The following is a 27,436-nucleotide window of genomic DNA, read 5'->3' on the forward strand; positions in this document are numbered from 1 at the left end:
AAGGAGATTTACAGGCAGCCGAAGACTAATGTGCCCGGGGCCGGCGACATCAGGAATTAAAGCACTGGCATGGTGGTGGGTCCCGGGGGGGGGGGGGCTCTTAAGGTTGAGTTCATGGATTTCTTACTTATTTTTTGTAAATATCTTTTCAGAGATTGTTGTGTATATATATATTTACATATATGTATACGTCTGCAGTTTGAAACAACCCCAAAAAAAGGTGATCCAATGTGCTTCTGTCCCACTGGTTAATTAAGCAATACCAAAACCTCTTAGATGTGCCAATAATAAAAACACAGATGGCTCATTCCAAATACCTGGCCAAAAATCATTCCCTCTCACTTTGACAGGGAAGGTCCTCTTCCATTGGAAACGACTCTCAATGCCCCATTACCCACCCCCCCCTACCCCCCACATTGATCATGGGATCAGTGAGAAATGACCCGGCCACCACCTGCCACCCAGTGGGTGAGTGGTTCCCATCGTAGCTCTGTGTACCCAAGAGAGCCCTAATGGCATTATGTACCGGCCAACCTCGCCCCCCTCCACCTCCGTCCCCGGGTGGCCTTGCTGTGGGTGCATCTGGAGAATGGCACTTATTGCTGGACCAATAATCAGGCGATAATGGCAGAATAATGACTTCACCGCCACTCCTTGGAGGCAATCAAAAAGCCAATCTCACATGCTGATGATGGCACTGTCCACCCAGAGACTGGTCCCGGATTTATGGCCCAGTTACGACCCAGAAGAACGCTGTCTGCGCGCGCACAGGCACACACACACATACACACACACACAGACACGGGATAGGGGCACAGACTAACCACACACAGGATGTGCCTACACATGCACACAAACACCCAAACTTCAAGTGAAGCATATTGTACACATGTCCTAGCAAGTATGGAACCATCACACATATACACACGCACACCCACACTTGGAGTGAGGGTGCCATTCCTTAATAAGGGTCAGACCAAGAGAATAAAGGAAATCCATTCTCCTTGCTATTGAAACCGTAATGACATGTTCTCTTCCTCCAGCCGCCACCATCCTCCCTTCAATTAATATCAGCCCTTTCAAACATGGCCCGCTAGCCATTTCATGTGAAACAATGTTGGGGAGGTGGACGAGAGAGAGAGAGCGAGAGTAAGTGCGTGCGAGAGAGTGAGAGCGAGAGCGGTTTTACATTTAGGTTTTGATTTTACTGTGTGCAGTGTTATTTTATGTAAAACTGGGAAAGTGATATTGATCATTAGAAGAAGACGGTCCATTTTTAGGACTCAGGTTAAGGGGTCTTCATTAAGTATGGCCTGTAAAGCCTTTAAGGACTATACCTGTGGTGAACGGCTACGCAATAAAATGGACTTGACTTTACTGTGCATATGAATGTCCTGCATGCTTCCCTCGTTTCCTATTGGTTGAAACATCACACCCTAGCTTGGTTTGGTTGCATTACGTAATGCAAGCGTTATTACCCAATTACTTTAGCGTACTATGGCGCTGTCATAGTGACAACTTTGTATTGTGGCCCTGAAAAGAAGAGACCGCAAAAGCAGAGGATAGGGTTCTGGTTCGGACCGTGACCAGAGCTCCCGGTCTGGCCTGGACATCGCTGTGGCAATGACATACGGAGGGAAGAGTTATTATAATGGCAAGCATGTTTGTCACTTTGTGTCTACAGTCTTTCTCCCACGGTTTATCCTCCGCCTGTACAGCACACACACTCTCTGTATCGTCATACCCTCCCTCTCAGATCGGGTCTTTACGTGAACAGAGTTTAGGAATGGCTAATCCATTTAGGATTACATCCGTAAAAATAAAAACACAGAAACAGGATGGCGCATGAAATATCGCCAACAGGCAGGCAATACTCCTGGTTATATCAGCAGTGAATCACTCGCTTGCTCGCAAGCACGCATGCAGGCAAACACACACACCCGATACCCACATGTACTTCGGACTGCTACATTTAGTGTCCCAATCCACGCAAGCAGGCTTCTCATTCACGCAGGGTGTGTGAATGTGTGTGTATGTGTGAGAATAAATGAATCCGTCAGGGAGATGCAAACATTCACCCATCTTTAACAAATAAGTAGATATGTATTTGGGCCCAAGGAACAGACATGTGTCAAAGAGAACGAGAGAGAGAGGAGAGAGAGAGGATTTGAATGCAAACAACTACAAACCAAAAAGGGTAAAGCCATGGTATTTGATGGAGTGGGAGGGATATAAATAGCCCTGTCTGAACTGAACAACAGAAAATGAGAAAGGTAAAGAGGGATGGAGGGAGGGAAAACAGTGAGAGTGTAAAAATAGACAGTGGAGAGGTAAAAGACAAAGCCGGGGGAAACACAGCTAGCCACGGGGAGAATGAGAGTTGGAGGGAGAGAGAATGGGGGAGAGAGAGGGAGAGAGAGAAAGGGGGAGAGAGAGGGAGAGAGAGAAAGAGGGAAAGAGGTGAGTGGCATGCGATGAAGATGACGATGAAAAGGAAGGGAGGGACGGTGTGAGGGGCAGTTTTTATCAGATTTGACTTATACACAGATGCTCGCCTTGTGCCCCCCCCTCCCCCACTGCTTGACAACAGCAGCCCCAGCGATGGTGGTCATGTGACGTGTGCGGCATTCCCTCCCCTACCACCTCTCCTTTCGGGCACCGCTCTCAGCCTATTCATCAGCCATTTCTTGTCATGTTTTCTATGGAGATGTGGTGACTTATTTATTGGAGCCATGGTGGTATGTCGTGAATCATGCATGTGTGGCACATCCCCCTGCTACTGCCATAAGATGAAGGACAGAGACAGGAATCTATTGGAGGAAACGAATGACTTCCTCTGAACCAAAGCAACCTTAATGACAGCAAAAACGCTCCCTTCTGCACTAGAGAGCAGATAAGTGGCCTTGAATACACCCGGGGCTGGATCTCACAATGGTGCATTCGGTGTGAGTGAGTGAGTGAGTGAGTGAGAAGGAGAGACAGAGACAGAGACAGAGAGAGAGACAGAGAACGAGGAGAGAGTCAGAGAGATAGGGACAGAGAGTGTGTGTGTGTGTGTGTGTGTGTGTGTGTGTGTGTGTGTGTGTGTGTGTGTGTGTGTGTGTGTGTGTGTGTGTGTGTGTGTGTGTGTGTGTGTGTGGGGTCTCTATTCTGGGGGGGTTGAGGGTAACCATGTCAATAATCCTACACAGGCCGTGAACTCTACATTACGGCTGAACAAAAGAGATTATCCGCCGAGATAACAATAAAGAATTACAGCATGGCGTTGTGGGTATTTACAATACACACTGAATGTTAAATGTAGACTGAATTTGACCAAAAAGGCACCGTAAGAACTGCTCAGAAGCACTTTGGCAGGATACACAGCACCCACTTAGTCGCAAGAGGATATCTGGACCCGACAGAAGCCCAGCTTAAGCAAAACTTCTAACAACACACCCTCTCCAGCGTTACATCAACCTCATCATGTCCTGTGTTTCATCACACTCACTCAAATGGTGTCTTTTAGGCGCATGCTTTTTAGCCCGCAGACTAGCATCATGCTATCACACCCACGGTGTGTGGTTGGAGGCTGCAGCCGACTGACAGAGACAGAGACGCTGGGGCCGTAGTAGTACACCAGCCACGGTGGATCTGGATTCCTCCAGTCTCACACACAGACACACACACACACACACACCGCGAGCCAGTCATATGTGGAGTAATTCTATCACAACAGTGCCCATCCCCCCCCCCCCCCCAACAGCCTACACACACACACACACACACACACACACACACACACACACACACACACACACACACACACACACCCCATCAGCACCATTACAATGATGTTGAAGAGTGTGAGTGTGAGAGATGGAGAGAGAGAGACAATATTAATTTAGTACATTATGTGCGAGCGTGTTTATTAGGTTGTGCTCTAGCTCGTGGTCTAACCTGCTTACTGCTCATCCAGCAATGCCCCATCTGGTTCCACTGCCTCCCTCCCTCTTGCTCTCTCTCTCTTATTCCACTCTTCTCTCACTCTCGGCCGCCCGCTGTTGTTTCTCCCTACCTGCCTTCATATTATTTTCTGTCCACCCTTTCCTCCATCCTCCTCTCTCTTCATCCTCCTCATCCAGGCAACACCGTAAACACTGGACCCTCCCCCCTCTCTCCTCCTCTCCCCCCACACACACACACACACACACACACACACACACACACACACACACACACACACACACACACACACACACACACACACACACACACACACACACACACACACACACACACACACACACACACACTTTATTGGTACTCACCTGTGTGTGTCACCTCCATGGCTGTGAGTGATGCTCTTCTTCGTGATGACAGACCAATGCCCAGTGTGTGTGTCTCTGAGAGAGAGTGAGTGTGTGTGTCTGTTTCCAAAGAGGAGCGTGTGGGCAGGAGCGAGCAGGACGGAGGTATAAGTAGAAGGATGGATGGAGCAGATGGAGGAGAGCGGGCTAATTGCAGCCTGTTAGGAGTAATGGCAGCCACGCAAAGGGGACAGAGACAGTCTAATGAAGGCGCTCGTCCACCTTCACCCCTCGTTCGCTCCTGTTCTTCCCTCTCTCGCTCTATCCCGCGCGCCCCGCGTTCTGTCTCCACACGCCTCCTCCTCCGCCTCCCCACGCTTTGTAAAACACGCGCGTCTTTTACAAAAGACCAATATGTAGCATGGCAAAGAAAAGCAGCAGAGTGTTGTATCGCTCTCTGTGTCTCTTCCTTGCTTCCTCCCTCCCTCTCTCTCGCTCGGTCTCTGTGACTCTAAGAGCATCAGCCAGGCAGCTCTGCTCTGCTTATGTTGATCTCAGAGCTTAATCACTGATTGGACGCACGCCACCATCACAGTCCGCCAATGGGAGCGGCCGCTTGCGGATCACATGGTAGATGGCTGTGTGTGTGTGCGCGTGCGTGTGTGTGTGTGTGTGGAGGAGTGGGAGGCTGGTGAGAGCGGTTTAGACAACGGGAGGGGGAGGGGAGAAGTAGAGGAGGAGGAGAAGAGAGGGAGGGAGAAGAGAGGGAGACTGTGAGCCGCTCCATCACCGCGTGTGTGTGTGTGTGTGTGTGTGTGTGTGTGTGTGTGTGTGTGTGTGTGTGTGTGTATGTCTATGTGTGTCTATGTGTGTGTGTGTGTGTGTGTGTGTGTGTGTGTGTGTGTGTGTGTGTGTGTGTGTGTGTGTGTGTGTGTGTGTGTGTGTGTACTTGAGGAGAGATGGAGGCTTGTGTCTGAAGAGGGGGGCGGGGGGGGCGGGGGGGGGGGGGGTTTGAGGAGGAGGAGGGAGCACTCAGAAGATACATTTGGATGAAGAGACTCCCGGCAGTGGTACAAGACGGACGCTTGTAACACACCCCCACACACACACACACACACACACACACGCGCGCTTCTAAAGAACAGGCTGGAACACAAAAGGCTGAAATACAGGGAGGAGAAGAAGAAGAGGCTGAGCCAGAGAGGTTCAGCGCAGCGTAGGTAATTCGATGGGGGTTGCTATGGAAACAAAGGCAACTGTTGCTTGGCGGACTGAGCACGCACACAGACACGCACACAAACACACACACACACACACACACACACACCCCTTTCCCCTCCATCCCACCACCACTATTCACCGCTGGATTTCGCTAAACACTCTTCAAAACATAATTAGCTGGATGTAAGTGCATGGGAGTGTGTGTGTGTGTGTGTGTGTGTGTGTGTGTGTGTGTGTGTGTGAGACATTATGACATTTTCTTACATGACTGTGAACCCAGTTGTGTGCGTGTGTGTGCGCGTGTGCGTGTGCGTGCGGGGCAGGGGGAATGGGAGAGGGGTAGGTTAGGGTGGGAGGGGGGGGGGTGGGCGTGCGGCTCAGCCAGCCATGAAGAGCCAGCCCTCATGCACATCATAGCTTCTCCATCCCAAAACGCGTCCCGCGCACGCTGGCCAATGCCTTTATGTTATCAACACTCACTAGGAGCTGTAAAGAGTTTATTGTTTTATTTTGGCAAATTATATCTTCCCAGCCTTGAAATAAATATGACATAAATGTATTTACTGGTGTTACCGAACAGATGGCGAAATACACACAAAGCTTAATGGCCTGAAAAAAACATACATATTAGCATAACCTTTGTCTATGCAGGGGGAGGATTATGAATACACAGGCCCGTACACATATACATCATAATAAGGAGTCTTTCAGAGGCCTTAGCCCACGAGAGATGTTCATTCATTTTCAGCAATACTCCGTACATCATTCAGAAGCAGCCCTGTTCAAGGTTATGAGCTGTATGTAAATAACCCAGGTTATTTCATTAATGGAAACACAATGATGTGTATTGTAAATAACCAAAAGATACTTATAAAACATTATGGGCCATCTTCTCTTTATAATAGAAACAATGCCAAACGAGGAGTTGGAGATGGAAATTGCGGGAAATATTCAGAGCAACTGCTGAATGTGTACCAAATACCGAGTCAAAAGAGAGGTGCGACAGACAGCCACAGCTTGAGCCCACAGTCACACCAACACACAAGGCTGGGGCAAACAAACGACCCCACACATTCTGTGTTGTGGCTCACCATAGCCTCCGCTAGGCTAGCATGCTAACATGGCGACCTGGGGAGGAGCGAGGGGAACTTTGCTCGACACTTTTATTTACAGTGTGGAAGAAAGACGGGGAGTCCCTCACCGGCAGCCTTTAACCTCCTCTGGTTTATTTAAAACCCACAGATGAGCACTTATCCCGACCAAAGGTGTAATTACAGCTCATTATCCACAACAACTGTGTGGCGGGCAGCGGTTTGTATGTTTCTGAACTCGGTTCAAATGTCATTATTCTCCATTCACAGATTATACAGTTTCTATATCATCATACGCAGATTAGTAGGAGTTTAAAGAACTATACATGTCATATTTTATTTAATATAGATACTTTTTTCTTTCATAAAGAAATTAATTGATGACTTTCGTACTTCCCCAAAACATCAAGGATGTATGCTTTCTTAGCCTAGTGATGCAAGTGTCAGAAACTATGAGCCGGTCTTCATGTATCTCCAACTATGTAAACGACCAGCCGGGCCAAGGATTCCGGCATCATCTTGAGCCAAGAAGGGATATGAACCATTAATGTGTTGTCATAACAACAAAAATGCTTTGTGAACGTCGTACTTCCTAGTCTCCTTAGTAGCTGTACGCTTCTAAAACAACCTTAAATGAAAGCCTTGGGTCTGAATCGTTACCTCGGTCTGCTCCCCACCTTGTGCTGGACCGTTGTGTCCAGGCCGGGGCCCTACAGTGGTGGTGATAACAGTGTGACTGTGTGTCACTCACCACGCCCCCCCCCCCCGTGAACACACAGCCCTCCCTCCCAGACAAACAGTCCCCACGTCCCTGCAACAGCCTCACTGCAGGGGAGGCAGAAAATAACTTCCCGCCATTATCAGCACACGCGTTGGCCATATGCGTTAGGACGCATCAGGCGATTCAAAAGCCCCCCCGCCGGTGAGAGAGCACGGACGGCTGAGATTTGGGGGGAAAAGCTGATGTGCTTCATCAATCCACCTCAAGATAAAGAATAAGTACAGTTTGAACATTTATAGTATTGAGGTTGGGCTTGGGGAAGCTAACATATCACAAGGCTACTGTTGAAGCACTGTTGATTATAGCGTCGAATTACGTAGCATCAACCTATGGACACGATTTCTTCATTAAAAAAATGGTTTATTGGAAACTATGTCCAAATGGATCCATTTAGGATTCATGAATGCAAATGTTACTGCAGATCTTTATGCAGTTTGGAAATCATAACCCTTTATTCTTGGGCCATACAGAAACATTTTCCTTCGCCAAATTGCTGAAAAACTCTGTCGTATTTGAAATGGATTGATAAAATCCAATATAGCGTTTCAACACTTCAGAATCAGAGTCTATTACTCTCATTTGACTAATGAAGGCAGGCAACATGGCATCTTACACACACACACACACACACACACACACACACACACACACACACACACACACACACACACACACACACACACACACACACACACACACACACACACACACACACACACACACACAGGTATTTGGGGAAGCCCCTTGTCTCCATCCGGTCTCCATTGATCTCTGGATCCTGACTCAGGAGCCAGATCGTAGCTCAGGACGACAACAATAAAAACCAAGGCAAAGATAAAACCCAACAATGCCTGATTCAAAACTCAAACCAAGCATTTTAGCTTGTCAACTTTTTACATAAAAAATGCGTGGCATTTCCACACTGGATAGTAGAATGGCAAGTGTTAAACAGTGTGTACAGTGTGTGTGTGTGTTCGTGTGTGTGTGGTGTTTGATGGGTGTTTCCTTCTGTCCGTTTGTGTGTGTGTCTGTGTGTAGGGAGTTGAACGTGTATTCTTTGTGTGTAGGGTGTTTAATGTGTGCGTGTAGGGTGTTTAACGTGTGTGTCTGTGTGTGCAGGGTGTGTAGGGTGTGTGTGTGTGTGCGTTTGTGTTATCCATGCGTAGGCTGTGTGATCCCCATATCTGGTGAAACTCGAGTTGCGATGATCCTAATAGTGCTGAGAGGGGCGCCTGCTAGCGTCCAGAACAGCGCGCACCGTGACTCACGAGGCACAGAGAGTGAGACGTTCAACTGTTTAGCGCAACAGAACGCTCGCCAGATAACGCCGTCCATCCAAATGTTATTCCATCAAAGACTGCCTCTTTAATAATAATAATAATAATAATACATTTAATTTAGAGGCGCCTTTCAAGACACCCAAGGTCACCTTACAGAGCATATAGTCATCATACATTTTTTAAAAAGCAAGACATTGTGGAAAAAATAAATAAATAAATAAATAAATAAACATAAGCAATAAGAAATAAATAAAAAAAAAAAAAAACAATCAAAACAGTGATCTTTGTAACCATCACCCATTAAACATGTCATCGTAGAATGGTGTTCCATAAGAAGAGCTGTCTACTGGTCGGCTGAACACTAAAGGAACTACTGGATCAACGTGGATTTCAATGTTCATTAAAACCAGGAAATGGTGTTCAGCGGACTACGCGATTGGTCGGTGAACGTGGACAGTACAGAGAGGAGCAGAGAGTGCGGTACCTTGTTGAAGTCCTCGCTGGTGGCCCGCATCTCCTTCCACGTCTTGTTCAGCAGCTGGATGCAGATGCAGAAGAACTCCTCGAAGGAGCGGTCGTGGGTGAAGAACATGGGGTGGAAGTCGTGGCAGTTCTCGCTTGCTGTAGGGGAGGGGGGGGAAGGAGAGCCAGGGGTCAAACTCTGGGGTTCATTACGACCGGTTGTTCATTAGAGAAAACCGCGAGCCAATGGTGATCCATGAAAGGGCCTCTTAATGGAGACATGTTTTTGTTGAGTGTATCAACATTGAGTGTTGCAATTTCATATCAGCATTTTGATAACAGTAAGAAGATCCTACAGGGAGGGACCATTGGAGAGTGAACCTGAATCATATCCTGTGTAGTTAATGAACATCTTTGTAGGTCATCTTATGTATTGTCATTGACGAGAACATCCAATGACCTTGTTTTGTTGAAATGCCTATTGATGGCTCATTTCTTATTCACACAAGGGCTTGCATGAGGAGGTCAGAAGGACCTGCGCTTCATACACCCTCTGAAGAAAACAGAAGAGTATTCACTGAACAAACACTGATTGAACAGTGAGAATACAAACACTTCTGAGAGTACTTGGATTGTGATTGTGTTTTCCAAAGGCAGGACTTGACATTCGTTGGAGCCAAATGCGTCCTTTCTTGCCTGAGAGGCGGCCAAAGGTTGCTACATTTACAGAGCCTCAAAGAGGCACCGCGGGAACACTCCTCAGCTGCAGGCGGCAGATGAAAAATGTGTATAAGGTGGCTGTGGGAGGCGTCCATCCTGGGGTTCACAGCTTAATGAATGATGTCACTGGGTGTGGGCTACAAAGAGACAGGGAGGGAGGGAGGGAGGGAGGGAGGGAGGGGAGGAGCCAGTGAGAGAGAGCAAGAGCGAGAGAGAGAGAGAGAGAGAGAGCCGGAGACAGAGAGTTGATGATTCTGATCAGAAGATGCTGGAGTAAGGGGGGGCCGGGCTGTGCTTCTTCTGTTGTCGTCACTCCCCATCATTGAGGAAGGGCGGGGGCGGGGGTTTGGTGGTGGGGGTGTGGGAGGGGGGGGACGGGGGGGACGGACTAATGGAGGCGAGCCAAGGAAAGTCAGACAGGAAGCTTAGTCAACAACACGCGGCCCTGAGGGCCCACCGGAGGCGAGAGGGGGGTGAAGAAAATAGGGAATCTAAAAGAGACCATCTTGGATTCCAGCAGCCGGTGATTGCCTGCTGCGCTGTCGGGCGGCCTGGTTAGGGGACGCTGGGAGCCGCCTGGAGCGGCCCGGTGTGTTTATTGATAAGGCCAACCGAGCCCCGGGGCGACCAGGTGAGAGCAATGACACGCCAGGACCCATTTGAGGCCGCGGCGTCAGAAGGCAGCCTCATGGGGCGAAGCCGTGGGGAAAACTCAAACGGCTACGTGCCACCACATCCCAAGACTCTGCAAGGCATGCTGGGAAAAATAAAACCAACAGCATACCAGACAATAGTTCCATTTCCTCAGTGGGAGACCATTAGGACCCGAAGGATGGAGGAGAGCAAACACGAAAGAAGACATTCATACTGAAGCACCACCAGTTTGACCTTTTTATTATCGGTTCAACATCCAGGATAAACACAAGGTTAAAAGATTTGGCCAGTTTGTTATTAATGTTAATTGCTGTTTTTCTTTATCCCCTCACGGGCGTCCGGAAAATGGGCAGTTGGAGAGCCATTATCACCCATTAAATTCCAAACATTATATCACGCAGCTCCAATAGCTGGATCTTTGTTTTGTCAAACACAAGAAAGTGCTTTCCAACTGCCCTGGCTAGGCACGTTTAATCAAAAAGTACAACAATCTATCAAATCCACACTGAGTGATACACACCGTTGCGCGCCCCACGGACCCGAGGAGCGCAGTCAGAATTCAGAGTGAATCCGGTCTCTGCGTTTAAGGCTGTGTGATGATTCTGAATTCAGAGTGTAGAGCAACATTTCAATAAGTCACAAGGGTAATTGTATGAGGGGGCGTTTTTTAACTGATTAGAACGCAGCCCTTTTCCAGAAAATTAGGGCCACGGCTTACACACCCTCGCTTAATATCGGCAGCGTTGCAATGTGTTGCAGCAAAACACAACAGGAAATACCTCCAGTCATAAATATAACCAGCAGCACTTTACGAGAACCCTAGTTGCGGCGATTGCTGAATCATTGCCACTGAAAACAACAACTATAGCTTGCATGTGGAAGCTACTGATTTACCTCAAGAGGACAGACACTAATGCCCTCATTCATGGCCTCACCAATGCCTGTTGAATCCTCCAGAGACAACAGGGAGAGCGTTTCCTGGGACAGGTGTACGTACAGGTGTGTCATGGGTACCGTCACATTCGACCTCCTAGTGTAAACAGGCCAATGCTAGGGAATTCATAAACAATTATGAGGACGATCTCTTCGTTTGTTGTTTTTGGAATATAAATATTGGAATATAAATATAAATTAAAGATTAAGTCTATAAATACATGGTCTTGGTCGAATACATGGTCGACCAGTTCGTCCAAAAAGAAGATAATGCATATTAAAAAGTCCAATCACTAGAGGTTGACATTAATTGGATTAATCTATTTGGAGTCTGAATCTTAAGATGAGTCAAAGAAGTAATTCAAGTGTTTCTTTTTACCAATGCATCACTGAGTGAGAACAGAACATTTAAGACCAAAACACAAAATAGATGCTATTCCTTTGAGTCAAAACTCAGAAACAACCTCTTCTTAAACAACCATTCACTTTTAACAAGGAGGTATGCTTGACTGCTACCAATATTAACATTCCCCGAAAAGCTGCCGTCTTCCAACAGAAATCAACAACACAGTAGGACAGACGGATCCCCTTCGGACGCACAATCCAACAACAGTGTGAAACGTAGCATTGATATGTAAATGCATCTGTATGTCATTCCTGTCAGCCACCTCTGACGGGAGACAAAGATGACGTCCATCAATGACATCTTTTGACAATCATGTGTACACACGCGTGAATCACAAACTCCATAAGCACATGTACACACACACACACACAGCATTCATTCAATAAACTGACAACCATTCACACAAAGCACTAATTAATTGTTTTTTAATTAAGTGACACAATATGAAATGTGGGGCAGATGCGCCTCAGAAGGCAAACTAGTGGTAAACTCGAGTGTGTGTGTGTGTGTGTGGTCCCATGGACCGCCTGAGAAGGCTACTCGTTGACAGATGAGTCATGGACCCCCCCCCGGGTGGGACATGAACATCCCCCAGATTAAAATCAAAAGCCTCCATAAACGCTGCCAGCGTCACTGACACTGTGTTATTTATAAGAATATCGAGTAGGGGAGGGATACGTCACTCTGAGCCCTTCTGCCATCTGCCCCCTATGGGCTGGATGTCTCCCAGCCCCCCGTTACAAGGTTAACAGGACACGTGTCCAGTAGGGGCTCAGATGGACCATATGACTCATGACTCTCACCAGAGTCCCAGAGCCTCAGCGACACTACATCTCCTACATCTACACTCCCTCTCCCCCTCTGCAGCCAGTACCGTCACCCTCACATTGTGGTTTGGTTTCTGCTCCTGTAATGAAAAGGTATTCATAGATCTCTCCATGAAGACTTCTGGTGGATGACGCCTGGCAAAGGAGACGGCGATGTGGGGCATGTGGGATTCCAGGGGGGGGGTTTCTGACGTCATCCACTACTGCTGTCTCACTCATGACCTGGTTTTTCTGTTTGTGTAAGCATGTGTGTGTGTGTTATGTGTGTGTGTGTGTGTGTGATCACCTAGCAGAGTCTTACACGAGGGGCTGTTGTCCACTGAGAGCCGTGAGACAGAGAGCCACCCGACTGAACTAAAGTGAACAAAGCAACAGCAGTTGCCCGCGCACAGTCACCTTGCTGGGGCCGTACAACATGGTGAACACACACAGAGAGGTGTCAGCCTCCCAGAAATTACCATACCAGCAGGCTCTGACGTCTGGCTGTGACAAGCTGTGTGTGTGTGTGTGTGTGTGTGTGTGTGTGCGTGTGTGTGTGTGTGTGTGTGTGTGTGTGTGTTCGTGTGCAGCGTCAGCACCATTGTTCTGGTCCAGTCACCGTCTGTCCATGTCAGAATGCCAAGGCAGCAGGTAGTGCGTGTGTGCGTGTGTGTGTGTGTGTGTGTGTGTGTGTGTGTGTGTGTGTGTGTGTGTGTGTGTGTGTGTGTGTGTGTGTGTGTGTGTGTGTGTGTGTGTGTGTGTGTGTGTGTGTGCTGGAGGACATGGGCAGCATGCTGGGTACTTTCCATGCCAAACTACACCTGGCTGGAGAGGCAGAGCGGGCAGCATATGGCCGCCCTATGAACAGTAGGAGGAGAGGCTCCGATACACGGGCTCAACTTTCCCCAACTCTATATCACCACCACCTACCTCACCACGTCATAAGCAAGGATTACATCACCATCTTCATGTTAAGGTACAAGAATCTTCTTATTCACATCCGAGTCTTCTTGGTAAATCAATAATGGATCCTGCGTGTATATACCATTTAGTAGTATATGACACTTTTTGGTCCTAATTAGCAACAACTAACATGTCAATTATGTTAGTCACGTTATATTTAAGCACAAATATGTTGTGCTTGTGATTTGATATGTGCAGCCCAGCCGGCTTCATCCGATGGGTGCTGACTGAAGGTATTTGTGTTGGGGTGCCACGGTGCTACAGTTAGCGACAACATTGTCATGCTAACACATAGAAAGTAGGGGTTGAGGCGCCCGTCAACGTACGCACACGCACACACACTCCAAACTGACCCCTTCAGCCTTTCAACAGTGTCTTAACGACTCCACTGAAGAACTCCTGAGAGCTCGTACTGTCCTTCAGCTGAAACAATCCAAAAATCAATAGCAAAACACCGGCTAATATTCAACGAATACAAATGGCGTCATAACACGGGCCAACCGGCCGATCACCGCGCTGGTGATCGGCCGGGTGGTACGACGGAGGCGTCCTTGAGGCCGTCTGAGACCTCCGGAGCAGATGCTCTTGTCTGAGTTTGGCTGGTGGTCTCTGGGACAGAGAGGTGGGTGGGTCCCAAAGTCAGGGAACTTTGTGTTGGGTTGTGAGGCGTTTTGTTATCATTATTATTATTTTGTGCATGTGTGGTTGTCCCTATACCTGACCACCGCACCCTCAGGCTCCTAATCATGTGCTGTTCATGGGAGTTGGGGGGGGGTTGATGAGGGGAAAGGTGGGTGGGGGGTTGTAGGCAGTGCACAGTGAACCACTAAGCAGGCCATCCCTCACCATGCCGGGCCATTTTACATAACTTCATGCATATTCTATGGAGCCATTCCGAGGGGAGGTTGAGGACGAGGAGGAGGCGTGGGTGGAGGAGAAGGAGGTGGAAAGGCCGGGAAGAGGTGGAGGAGGAGTGAGAGAGACGGAGGAGCATTTTGGGGGAGGTGAGGGAGGAGGAGAGAGAGAAAGTGGAGGTTGTGGAGGAATAGGTGTGGGAGAAGAGGAGGAGGTCGAGGTGGGGGTGACGGAGGTGGGGGAGGAGGAATGAGAGGGGGAGGAGGACAAGAAGTATGTGGAGGAGGAGGAGGAGGAGGAAGTAGGGTGGTGGGAAGAGGAGGAGGAGGAGGAGGAGTGGGGGAAGAGGAGGAGGAGGAGGAGGAGGAGGAGGAGGAGGAGGAGGAGGAATGTGAGAGGGGATGCAGACTGGCGTGTGAGCGCCGGGCATTCCATTAAGCCGTGTGCCGTGTTCCAGCTGGGAACAAGGAGAGACAATTAATCTTTTAGGATCACTCGCTGGGTGAACAAAATAGAGGATAGACGGGGACGGGGTGGGGGGAGGTGGGGAGAGAGAGAAAAATAAATGTTTTAAATTAGGGGCAAGAGACAGAGAGAGACATTAATAAATGAGAGAATAGAGAGCGGAGGGCAGAGACGCCGATCTGAACACTAAATAAATTACTCGCAAGCCGAGTCAAATATCTAGTAGCTGGCGAGAGCTGGCAGTGGAAACACCAGCACTAACAGAAATGCTGCTTTAATTTGAATTCCTGCTGGATTCAGGCTACAAACAAACAAAAACATATCAAAGACATCTCCTCTGCTGGCCCGACGATCCGAAGCAAAACAAATCACAGGAGTCGGATTAAATAAGAACGGGGCCAACACAGTAACTCCAGCCCTGTTCCTTCACAGTCCACCGCTGGTTTCATCCTCGTGATGCTATTTCACTGCTAACAAATGATCCGTAGAAGTGGCACTGCCGTCTCGTTATTCACTATTTCACCCTCAAATGGGGCATGGCAGAAGCAGAGCAGAGAGAATAAAGAGCTGAACAACCAAACGTTTATTCTCCATCAGGGATTGAAGACTACTTTTAAAGGAGGAACTATATATAGAAGGCATGACGTGGCACTCCGGGGCCAAGTTGCACTTAAAGGACAGTGGAGCCATTACTTTTGTGTTCGCAACTTACACCTACGAATCACAGAGCACACGTGATGCTGACTGAGTCTTTGACTACCCATCGAATTAGTGGAGAGTTGTAAACAAAGCCTGTGTCCGACACCCCAACTTCAACGTGATGAGCTGCAGGGCGGTTAAATAATGCGCCAGCCCTAACGATGTATGAATTGATGATGCCACACAGATAAATCTACACACACGCGGAGCCACCCTGCATCACATTTAACCTCCTCATGCAGTTCCTAACGGCCTCTTCCTAAACACTGATCTATAGGAGAAGTTAATGCTCTTCAAACAAAGACAGCGGAACACCTCCATCCTGCCCCCCGCCCCCCCGCCGATAAGTGGGGGCTGCCTCACCCGGTGGGCCGTCACCACCACGTCGTCTCATAATCGCTATACGTGCTCGCACTGGGGACCGGGTCACATGTGACCCGGTCTGAAGAGGATGCATCGACAGTGACGTCAGCATATTTTTGGCGAGTGTTTGATGCAGGGGTGTTGACGGAGCGCTTGTTAGACTAAACCCTGCGGGCTGTGGTGGAGCTGAGCAGTAAGCTGGAGCAGGACAGAGAGACGGAGAGACCGAAGGAAAGGGAATGAAGGCCGAGAGAGGGAATGGGTTGTGACAGGAAGTACAGGGAGTGCTGTGTTTTAAAATAGCCCCGACCCCCCTCCCCTACACAATGATTTAAATGTAGTTGCACTTTTCTCCTCATTAGGGATAGCAACTTGGATCTGACGCAGTGTTCCCACAGATAGATACTGCTACAACGTCAGCGTTCGCCTCACACACGGACGGACCCACGGACGGACCCACGGACGGACCCACGGACGGCAGCATGGGGCCTTCACACAGATGGTGCAGCAGCCCACGCCCTTTGAGAACATATAGCGGTCCACTTGTCAACCATCATTACAGTAGAGTGATTTAAGAGTCAACCACAGGAATGCATTTGCACCCATGCTTGCACACCAGCGTATGCATGAGCGCTCAGGGATGCGTCGATGGCCCACGTCTATAAGTTCATCATGAATATTAACGGCGGAGACGCGCCTGCGCTGACTAGCCCCTGAAGAGGCCAAACTCCGGGCTAGCTGCTACATACTAGCCTGGATTAACGCTAACAGAAACAAGCATGTGCTGTGTCGACGCACAGCGTGCGCATGTCATGCATTTATTATTCACATCAGCGCTACAGAGCTATGTCAATGGTAGCTGTTTTGGGGCAAAGTGTGTGATTGTAGTTCAAAGAGAGCACTTTGCAGCATTTCCAGTCGTTTAATTAATCTAACCTGCCCACACCCCCCACTAACCCCCCATCCCGCTATAATTAAACTATCAGGTTGTTCAAGGACAAGGCTCTCTTTATAATGAGTGCATAGCAAGTCATTCAGGCGGATTCATCTCTAATGCCCAAAGCCTTTCAGAACCTCTTTGACTAACCCAGCAGGGATAGAGATGTGTACGGCCTCTGTTTGGGATGACGAAATATGCTGACGTAACCTGCACTTTCTTTTTTTTTTTTTCTGGGGGCCAAAATGTGAGATTTACAATCCAATGGTGAGGCAGAATAATCTGTTTGCCACGCAAAAGCAGATAAAAGGGACTCGCTATGCCTTCAAAACAAAATCCCCAAATAAAAAAGGAGAAATATGCCCAGGCATGCTGGCGAACACGCAGAATGAGGGTCACAGAGCTTATGGAGCATTGCAGCATATTCAACATAAGCCGAGTGTGTATGTGTATGTGTGCGAGTGTGAGTGTGTGAGTCAGCGTGAGAGTTTTTGGGTGTGTGTGAGAGTGTGCGTGTGCGTGCGCGTGTGTGTGCGTGCACATTTATGCACGCATAGCAGACCGTTCTGTCAGAAGGCACTAAATCCTGGCCAGGGAGCCCAGCGAGGCAGAGTCCTGCTGGACAGTGAAAGGGGGGGAGGGGGGGGGGGGGACGTATAAGGGACAGGCTCTGTATGGAAGGCTGTACTCTCCTCCAGGCTCACACTGCAGCTCATCCACCTCTCTCTGTGGCCTTCTGTTTAATGGAGTCACGACGGACAACATTGTCTGAAGAGATTGTTTTCAATAAAAAGAAGGTGACTGCACTGTCAAACCGGCCGACCGCACAAAGAGATAACTTCCTAAAGCGCTGAAAGAGCAGCGCAGCGCCACTGGGCAACACTCACATTTAATAATGGATGCTTGACGTGTCGCGTTATATGGGTTAGGCCATGCCGCACAGCGCCCCCCTCCCCTCTCTACGGCGCTGGATCAGAGGCCTCACAAAATCGAATCAAATAGAAATCAAAAAATACAAATAAAAATCCCTCAATTTGATTGCGTTGAGTCAATATGGACGTTGAGAGGGCGAGAAGCGCGGCCGTTCTGCCCTAGAGGAGCCGAGACACGAGCGACCCAAACAGCACAGACCAATGACACCATGCTGTTAAAGGGTTCAGAGGACAGATTTGTCTGTTCCTCCGCCAAAGAAACCCTGACTGTTGAGTCTGTGATGAGGCCGGCCCACCAGCCCTCCAACTACCCAGGCAGCCAGCAACCCCAGGCAGCAAACACCCCGTCCAGGCAGCAAACACCCCGTCCAGACAGAGACAGAGACAGAGACAGAGACAGAGAGAGAGAGAGAGCAGGAGGTTCCTTCATCTTTAGCAGTAACAGGGCAGGCGAGGGGGCCTGTTGAGAGGAGACGAGATAAGACGACAACGTTGAGATAAACATAAACAACAGCTGAACAAACAGCCCGTGAACGCCTCTCCACGTCCAGCCGTGTGGAGCTGGTTGACAGACGAGGGACGAGGGAGCAGGGCCATGTAGGAGGGGGGGGGGGGGGGTCATTAAAGGCAGTCGGACCAGACTAGCCCTGGCCTGGAGGGACTGCATGGACCTGAACTCTCCTTTCACGGCTAATAAATGAGGTCCCCGTGGCACGACGGATGAGGATAATGACCACTTTCCCTCCACACACAGAGTGTGTGTGTGTATGTGATTGTGATTATGCTACTTCGATTCTCTCTCCCTCTCTCTCTCTCTCTCCCTCTCTTAACACTGGAGGTCATGTGATTGGGACGAGAAAAAAAACATATTTGCACTCTGTGGCGTGCATGTGTGAGCACAACTGCATGCTGTGTGTTCGTGCATATATATGTGTCTGCATGTATATGTGTGTGCATGTACTGTATATATTTGTGTGTGTGCATATTTGTGTGTGCATGTATATGTGTGTGTGCAGGTATATGCGTGTACGTACGCAGCTCGCCCACTCTGAGGATCTCACAGAGCATCTTGGTCAGCTCGATGCTGCTCCGCCCGAACGGACACTCGTGCTTGTCCTCCCGGCTGCTGTTCTCAAGCACCATCTGCATCAAGGACACCAAGAACTCAGCCACACGTAGAGCACAGGTCTCCCTGGAAGTTAGTGGTTTCTTTGTGGAAATGCTACGTTACAGGAATGAATCCATTGATAACATTCAATTGTAACATTCCGGTAGCATAGCGAACACCTAAGTAGCATATGCTAGGCTAGTGGCTTCTATCCTACACTTGCGAGCAGGTTCTCTGGACAAGACACAGACAAACGGATGCAGACACACACACACACACACACACACACACACACACACACACACACACACACACACACACACACACACACACACACACACACACACACACACACACACACACACACACAATAACTGATGCAGTTTAACCAGCAACATCATACATTATTATTAATGTCATTCCCCCTCTTATCAGGGCAAATATTGACCATTGATCATCACCAAATGGTATTTCATTTTAGTAAGGCCTCACTTAGAGGTTAGGCCACAAATTGAATAGCTACTATTCTCAACAGTACATTGTTCAGTTCCTTCAGACACACATTGGTGTCAAGAAGACATGAAAAATAACATAAAAAAATAGATATATTTCATGGTAGCCATTTTGTGGAAGTAGAATACGGAGGGGATAGGAGCGCTGCCTGATTGATGGGATTAGTGTAAACACAGGCTTGCCTGGAAACATGTACTTGAAAGCATGGCTTGGTGTGTGTGTGTGTGTGTGTGTGTGTGTGTGTGTGTGTGTGTGTGTGTGTGTGTGTGTGTGTGTTTGTGTGTGTGTGTGCTCACCCTTATGTAGGCGTCTTGGTGGTGTTTGGCAAAATACAGCATGTTGTCCAGAGCCAGCATGCCCGGAGGTATCTGGGTGAAGTCCACTGCAGGGTTCACGTGGTTCTGAGGGAGGGACACCAGAATGAAAGAGAAATATGAGATACACAGACACACAGAGAGAGAGAGACAGAGAGAAAGAGAGACAGACAGAGAGAGAGAGGCTCATCAGTCAAGCAGTTTGTTGAGCAGATTTCGAATTCTGCCTGACATGTGGCAGAATCTGAGTTACATAAAAGCAGAAGAAAAAGAGCAAATATACAGACAAAAATATCATAAACCCTACAAATATTGTTATACACGCATGCACAGACACATTCTTGGGCACACGCACAAACGCTTGCAGTGGGTTCACATATCCCTGCTTTAAAGTGCATATGCATTACAATGGAAAATGAAGTCTCCCTGCATCCTTTCAGAAAGTGTATGTGTTTGTGTGTGTGTGAGCGTTCTAGCTCACACACCATTACATTAGGGAGTCTCTCCTCCAGTAGTGGAAAGGCACTCCATGTGTGTGACGCATGAGACACCCCGTACATCCCTGATACACAGAGGGGGTTGAGAAGCAAAGGATAAAAGAGAAAATGTATGAAAACAAATGGAAAAAGAATGAAGAAAGAAAAAGTACTCTGAAGTTGAGAAAAAAAACATTCACTCGTCTATTCCCAAAGAGGAATTACGGAGTCAGACGTTATAATGTCCAAACAATGAGCAGCAATAACAATCAAAGATTTCGATTTGATGCAATCACACTGATAATTCAGTGGTCCACTCACAATGAAGCCCAACTTCTTGTAGTCGCGAGTGTACATGGACTTGCGCTTCTCGATGCTGCCGCTGTTGTTGGAATCACATTCCACGTCGAAGGCGATCCTCCGCAGCTCAAAGATGATGTCCCTCTGGGCCTGGAACACACACACACACACACACACACACACACACACACACACACACACACACACACACACACACACACACACACACACACACACACACACACACACACACACACACACACACACAGTAGACAATCAGCACAGTGGTGATCTCAGACCAATCGATTCTCCCTACCTCCCTCCATCTCCCCGACAACAGTTTGAGTCTGGTCGGTTCCCGGGCCAGCTGGACTCCAGCCCATGCTCTAAGAGCTCTGGCCGGACCCAGCGCCTCCTCCTTCCCCCCCTCCTTAAAATCTCATTAACCACGACCAGACACCCGCCGGCCCGCCTCCTGGGGCAGAGGCCGTGTCATCCTGTGAGGCGCAGCCCTGGGGCACTCTAGATAACAGCAAGCCCTTCCCTGAATATGTAGAGTCATTGTTGTGTTTGTCTGCTGGTTTACAACACACAGGTGCCCAACTGCCTTTCACGCGCCCTTGTGCGTTTAAATGGGAAAGGACCGAAGAACAGGAGGAATGTGTTGTCTAACCGGGGATGTGTTACGCATCAGCGCTCGATCAAATCTTATGCAGCGATCCCTTCATTCATTGAATGTTACTATTTCTGACACTGTGACCAGGGTTAGGATGGATGGATGGGTCCAACTGTCCATTTTGCTAGCTGGCACTGCTAGTTATAGCAGCTGGCTACGCTGACCTAGTTACAGTCCGCCCACTCACCTGGTCCTGGGGGTCCATCTTGGTCATCATGCGGTCCTCCAGGAGGTTAAAGGTCAGGACCTGAAGCACGTAAAGCTGGTGGGCCATCTCGTCGTTGATTGGCTGGTTGCTCCGGATAATGTTCTGCGCCACAATAGTCCGCATGATAAATAAACGTAACGGTAGAAGTTGATGGATGAGGACAAGGAGGGAGCCAGAATAGGAAGAGGGGGGTGGGGGGGGGGGGGGGAAGGGGATGAGTCATGAGGCAACACAAGAGAATAGATTTTCTTTGTAAATAACAAAAATTGTGACCGATAAAAGAGGGAGAGAAGAGGTGAGGAAGAGGAGGGACAGGAGGAAGAAGAGGAGGAGCAGGGGTGGGGGGGGGGGGGGGGGGTGCAACAGAGTGTGCAGTAGATAATAAACACAGATGAGGGATGGGAGAGGATGGGTGGAGGAGGTGGCGCAGGAAGTGTGTGTGTGTGTGTGTGTGTGTGTGTGTGTGTGTGTGTGTGTGTGTGTGTGTGTGTGTGTGTGTGTGTGTGTGTGTGTGTGTGTGTGTGTGTGTGTGTGTGTGTGTGGGGGGGGGGGGGGGGGGGGGGGGGGGGGGGGGTGGGTAACACAAGCATGGCAGGTGTAATTTTCCATTCAGACACCACCGGGCTAACACTGTGACACAGCCCTGTGCAAGGAACGAAAAAAAAGGAATGCAGCCGGAGAGAAAGGAGGAGGGTGTGGAGGAGAGGTGGAGGAGAGGTGGAGGAGAGGTGGAGGAGAGGTGGAGGAGAGGTGGAGGAGGGAGACTTACACTGAGGATGATGGAGCGCAGCTGCTTCTGGGCGAGAATATGGGCCATCTCCTAGAGAGAGAGAGAGAGAGAGAGAGAGAGAGACAAAGATAAAGAGAGAGCAACAATGAAAGAAAGAAAGAAAGAAAGAAAGAAAGAAAGAAAGAAAGAGAGAGAGAGAGACAGAGAGACAGAGAGAAAGACAGAGATAAGAGAGAGCAACAAAGAAAGAAGGAGATAGAGGGATGATTAGAAAGAAAGAAAGAAAGAAAGAAAGAAAGAAAGAAAGAAAGAAAGAAAAAGAGAGACCGAGAGAGACCGAGAAAGAGTGAGAGAGAGAAAGAGACAAGCAGTCTCTTTTCTCCGGGCAAGGGGCACACAAAGAGAAGACGAGATAGGACAACAACAATGCGATAAACTTTGCAATGAGACCAACAGCTGAACAAATAGCCCATGAATGGCTCTCTACGTCCAAATGACAAATGCATTATGGGTAAATGAACAAAAAACAACAAAACATCTACCACCGGGTCGCCGTTAAGCGCCCAGTGCAGACGTTTGGCGAAAACAAAAGGACAAACAACCATATATACAAACAGACAAACAAAAACCAACAAGACAGTTTGGGATAAGCGCTCTGCAAACGGGATCTTAGCGTCTATGTCTACAGGTCTAGATATATCTACCAAGGGCAAGCCAATGATGGACAGACTTACGGTCAGGGGACAACTAAGGATGTCCACATTGTGCTCATCACACTACCATACCGTGAGCAGAGAGGGAACAAAGTCAGAAACACAGAGAGAGAGAGAGAGAGAGAGAGAGAGAGAGAGAGAGGATGAGTGAGTGAGGTAGTACATGAATGGGATTAAAGTGAGTTAAGTCTATGGCCCCCCGGTTACACTGGAGTGGTTTCAAGGAGACACTTGGGATCCGGTGTAGTCGACATTAATAAAGTGTGGACGTTTCTTAAAAACCCCAGTGAAACGGTTGGTGATACCGAGGCCGGAGGGAAACGCTGTTAGAGAATTAATAAACAAATAAATCAGGGCAATGCAGTAATGCAGAGAGTCTTCAAGAGTGCCAGCCAGCAGTGAGTAAGTGGAGAGGATCACGGAGGTTAAGATAATAGGTTGTTTCTCAGACCCATGCACACCCACGCACACTAAACCATTAAAACGTTATTAGTCCCTTAGCAATCCTCAAGAACGTCACTTGTGATCTACAAGGGGGGGTTAAAATGCTTTGTGTATGCGCTCGGTCCCTTACTTAACGTTATACATGAACCTGCAATATGGATTTAAAACACACCACCATACGCCTCATTTATACCGAGTATCACACACACACACACACACACACACACACACACACACACACACACACACACACACACACACACACACACACACACACACACACACACACACACACACACACACACACACACAATCCGCTGCTCACTTCAAAATCCAAAGCCATCCAAGCAGCAGAAACACAGCTGTCATCCAGCGAGCGGTCAGAAGCTAAACGTCTGTGATGCGTCGTGTGCCTGCTGGGCCGGACCGGCATTCGTAGCGTCAGCGTTCGTGGGGAGGGATGCTGAGGCTGACTGTGTATGAGGCTCTTTGTGTGTGCGTGCGTGTGCGGGATGTATAGGGTCTGTGCTGTGCGTTAGAATCATCCATTATAGATGACAACGTCCCATTCCAGGGGAGTCCATAGTGCTGATACAGGAGAGGCTCGGGACCGACTGAGGATTGGTGGGGGGGGGTATGACTAGGTACATCAGCAGAGGTAGAGGGAGTGAGAGAGGTAGAGAGGTAGAGAGGTAGAGAGAGAGAGAGAGAGAGAGAGAGAGAGAGAGAGAGAGAGAGAGGGGGTACAGAGAGAGAGAGAGAGAGGGAGAGGGAGAGGGAGAGAGAGAGAGAGAGAGAGAGAGAGAGAGAGAGAGAGAGAGAGAGAGAGAGAGAGAGAGAGAGAGAGAGAGAGAGAGAGAGAGATGAGAATAAGAGAAAGAAAGAGGGAGAGAGAGGAGCAGCGAGTGGATTCATGTCTGGGGCAAAATGTTGTCTGAATAGTGACAAATAGCAGGTAGGTTTGAGAAAATGGGGACAGGGAAGCGGGCATTAACAACTAAAGGAAAGTTTGTCTGCCTTTCAGGAACGCCATCTTTTACTCTAGTTTACAGATGAGGATGACATAGAAAAACATAAAACATTGGCCCACTTAAAGTCTAGCCAAGGGCCCAAGGTGGAACATATAGAATCACAACCGCATTGTACATAATGATATGAGTGAGAGTCAGCAGCATACGCTAGCAGCAACTGAGACGATTGACGTTTCAGGAGGTAAAGAGTGTGATTGAGGCTGGAGGGACGTTGAAGTGTGTGTTGTAACACCGTCGGTCACCTGTCTCTTCTCCTCGGGTGCTTTGAGAAACAGGGCGTTGATGACCGCCACCGTGTACGTCTGGATGTCCTGGTCGGCGCTGGGGTGTTTAACGCACACGACAGAACAGAAAACATCCAGTTAGCTATCCGCTGCTGCCAAATGTTTAGAACCTGAAAACAAATCATCCGTCTAGTGCAGGGATGGGCAACTGGCGGGCCGCATGCGGCCCGCATCCTCACTCAGTCAGGCCCGCACATAATAAAAAAAAGAATAATAATAATTGATCGAGTTACAGAAAACTCGGTCAAGAAAGACGAGAAGAATTCATAGAATTCGAAGGCAAACCCATGCATCTAGTTTGCTTAGAAGCGATATCAGTCATTAAAGATATCCACTTAAGTCGCCACTACAACTACTACAACTGCTTGTTGGGTTTGAGTTCATTGAGTTGTTGCACTTAATGTTGGGCCACTGTTTTTCAGTTTTTTGACTTCATTGAATGATGATGTATGTGAGCCCTTTGCACTGATAAAAATACTGACCATTCATGTGGCTGTTTGAGCATGGAAAACATGAAATGAATGTATGTTGGTTCAATTAACATACCGTACATAGGTTATGATTCTGGATGATTTTTTAGGTAGTGGCCCTCCGATGGTTATGATGAAAAATGTGGCCCTCTTTATCATGAAAGTTGCCCATCCCTGGTCTAGTGAGAAGTATTATTAGAGCCTGCTTCATCGCCGAAGGCTCTTCTTTCGTTCCCTCTCTCTCCCGTTCTTACTCTTATCCCTGTCGTAGTTTTGCCAGGAGTGTCAAGCCCCAAACCAACTCTCCAAACAAACAACAAAAAACAACTTAAATAGCGTTTCTTTTCTAAACAGCAATAGGAAGTGCATGACAAGCGAATTGAAACAACAAGAAAATAGGACTGATTGCAGAGATACGTGTGTGTGTGTGTGTGTGTGTGTGTGTGTGTGTGTGTGTGTGTGTGTGTGTGTGTGTGTGTGTGTGTGTGTGTGTGTGTGTGTGTGTGTGTGTGTGTGTGTGTGTGTGTGTGTGTGTTAGAAGAGGAGGGGGAGAGAGCTCCTACCACTGCAGGTGTGGGATGAGCTGTCCGATGGTGATCTCTTGCGCCACCTTCTGGTAGAGGTCCTGGCTATTCAGCACCATGGACTCCAGGATGGCCAGCGATCGCTGCAGCACCGCCGCGTCCATCGCTGACTTGTTCACGTAGCTGGCGATCTGCACACACACGCACGCGCACACACACACACGCACACGCACACACACACACACACACACACACAGATGTCTATATTGTACAACATTGTTTTTTTTACTACTTGTTTTTTTTACTCCTCTATGAGCTACATATAAGGATTTCAGAAGTACCACACTTTGAAAAACACAGCTAGATACAAAATAATAGTATAGACTCAAATGAATTAATAACTAATAATTATAATGAAAAAATATACAACTATACAACTATGTACTTTCAGAAACCATTACATTTAGGGAATTTAGCAGATAATTTTATCCAAAACGACTTACAATTAGTACATGTTAATAAAAAACAAGTGCCAAGCACTAACAATCGCTAGGTTAACCTATTTCCCGTAAAAAACAGAGATAGCTAGGATAAGAAGCGACACAATGCCAATTACTACTTTTAAGTGCCGGGACGTAAAACATACAATAAGTGTGTACATTAAGTGGCAGGACGTACAACATACAATAAGTGCTTACATTAACTGGCGGGACTTAAAAAATACAATAAGTGCGTACATTAAGTGGCAGGACTTAAAACATATAATAAGTGTGTTTATTAAGTGCCAGGACAACGTACAATAAGTGTGAAGAGGGGTTTCATGAATTTAATTCATCTGTATTAAACCATATGATTACTCCATTATTTTCTTTAGCTGTCCTCAAAGTGGGGAGGAGGAGGAGGAGGCTGACCTTCTTGATGAAGGCCACAGAGAAGGTGTCCCAAGAGACGATGCCATGGTCCATCAGCTCCACGAACGCTGTCAGTGTGAAGGACAGCAGGTCTCCGAAGCTACGGGACAAACACACACACACACACACACACACACACATACCATGTACAACCTCCTCTTGATGGACAGAGGGATACGGTGCAGGCAGAGGGATGAGTACCAACGTATACGCATAAATAAATAAGGCCGGTACAAAGACCAAACTCTGACAGCCCAGCCAGCAGAGGGCGCCGGAGGACCAAGAGCCAGCCAGAGCAGAAGAACGAGCAGAACCAGAGTGGAAGAACAGAGATGAACCAGAGTGGAACCAGAGCAGAACCAGAGTGGAAGACCAGGGCAGAACCAGAGTGGAACCAGAGCAGAACCAGAGTGGAAGAAAAGAGCGGAACCAGAGTGGAAGAACAGAGCAGAACCAGAGTGGAACCAGAGCAGAACCAGAGTGGAAGAAAAGAGCGGAACCAGAGTGGAAGAAAAGAGCAGAACCAGAGCAGAACCAGAGTGGAAGAAAAGAGCGGAACCAGAGTGGAAGAACAGAGCAGAACAAGAGTGGAAGACCAGGGCAGAACCAGAGTGGAACCAGAGCAGAACCAGAGTGGAACCAGAGACAGAGTGGAACCAGAGCCAGAGTGGAACCAGAGCAGAACCAGAGCAAAGTCATGCAGTTAGGACAAACTGTTGGGAAAATGTTTCCAGACAAAGTAGAAACAGAAATATCCTGAAAAGCACATACATACATCACTCAGATATATCGACGTCATAAATACATGATAATATCTGGAATCATGAGAGAACTCTTGAAAGAAATGCGCAACAAACAAAGCAGTATGTTACGAGAA

At 48.2% G+C, this 27,436-nt stretch overlaps 1 protein-coding gene across 4 annotated transcripts in view; it reads right to left on the bottom strand.

The window, feature by feature from the left end:
• Positions 1-27,436, bottom strand: part of elmo1 (engulfment and cell motility 1 (ced-12 homolog, C. elegans)) — an 85,091-nt gene that overhangs the window by 13,971 nt on the left and 43,684 nt on the right. For 2 of the 4 annotated variants that reach the window (XM_030346324.1, XM_030346323.1), the window contains exons 8-17: positions 26,560-26,659; positions 25,688-25,839; positions 24,613-24,691; positions 22,917-22,958; positions 22,222-22,272; positions 21,432-21,554; positions 20,590-20,718; positions 19,775-19,879; positions 18,892-19,000; positions 9,147-9,283 (exon numbers count right to left, since the gene is read on the bottom strand). In XM_030346324.1, coding sequence (XP_030202184.1) covers positions 9,147-9,283; positions 18,892-19,000; positions 19,775-19,879; positions 20,590-20,718; positions 21,432-21,554; positions 22,222-22,272; positions 22,917-22,958; positions 24,613-24,691; positions 25,688-25,839; positions 26,560-26,659 — 1,027 coding nt within the window. Of the gene's footprint in view, positions 1-4,310; positions 4,824-9,146; positions 9,284-18,891; positions 19,001-19,774; positions 19,880-20,589; positions 20,719-21,431; positions 21,555-22,221; positions 22,273-22,916; positions 22,959-24,612; positions 24,692-25,687; positions 25,840-26,559; positions 26,660-27,436 lie in introns of those variants that run through there. The other 2 variants (XM_030346325.1, XM_030346326.1) reach the window with 2 other exon arrangements.

This window comes from Gadus morhua, chromosome 22 (genome assembly GCF_902167405.1).
Source record: "Gadus morhua chromosome 22, gadMor3.0, whole genome shotgun sequence".
Taxonomy (NCBI): Eukaryota; Metazoa; Chordata; class Actinopteri; order Gadiformes; family Gadidae; genus Gadus; species Gadus morhua.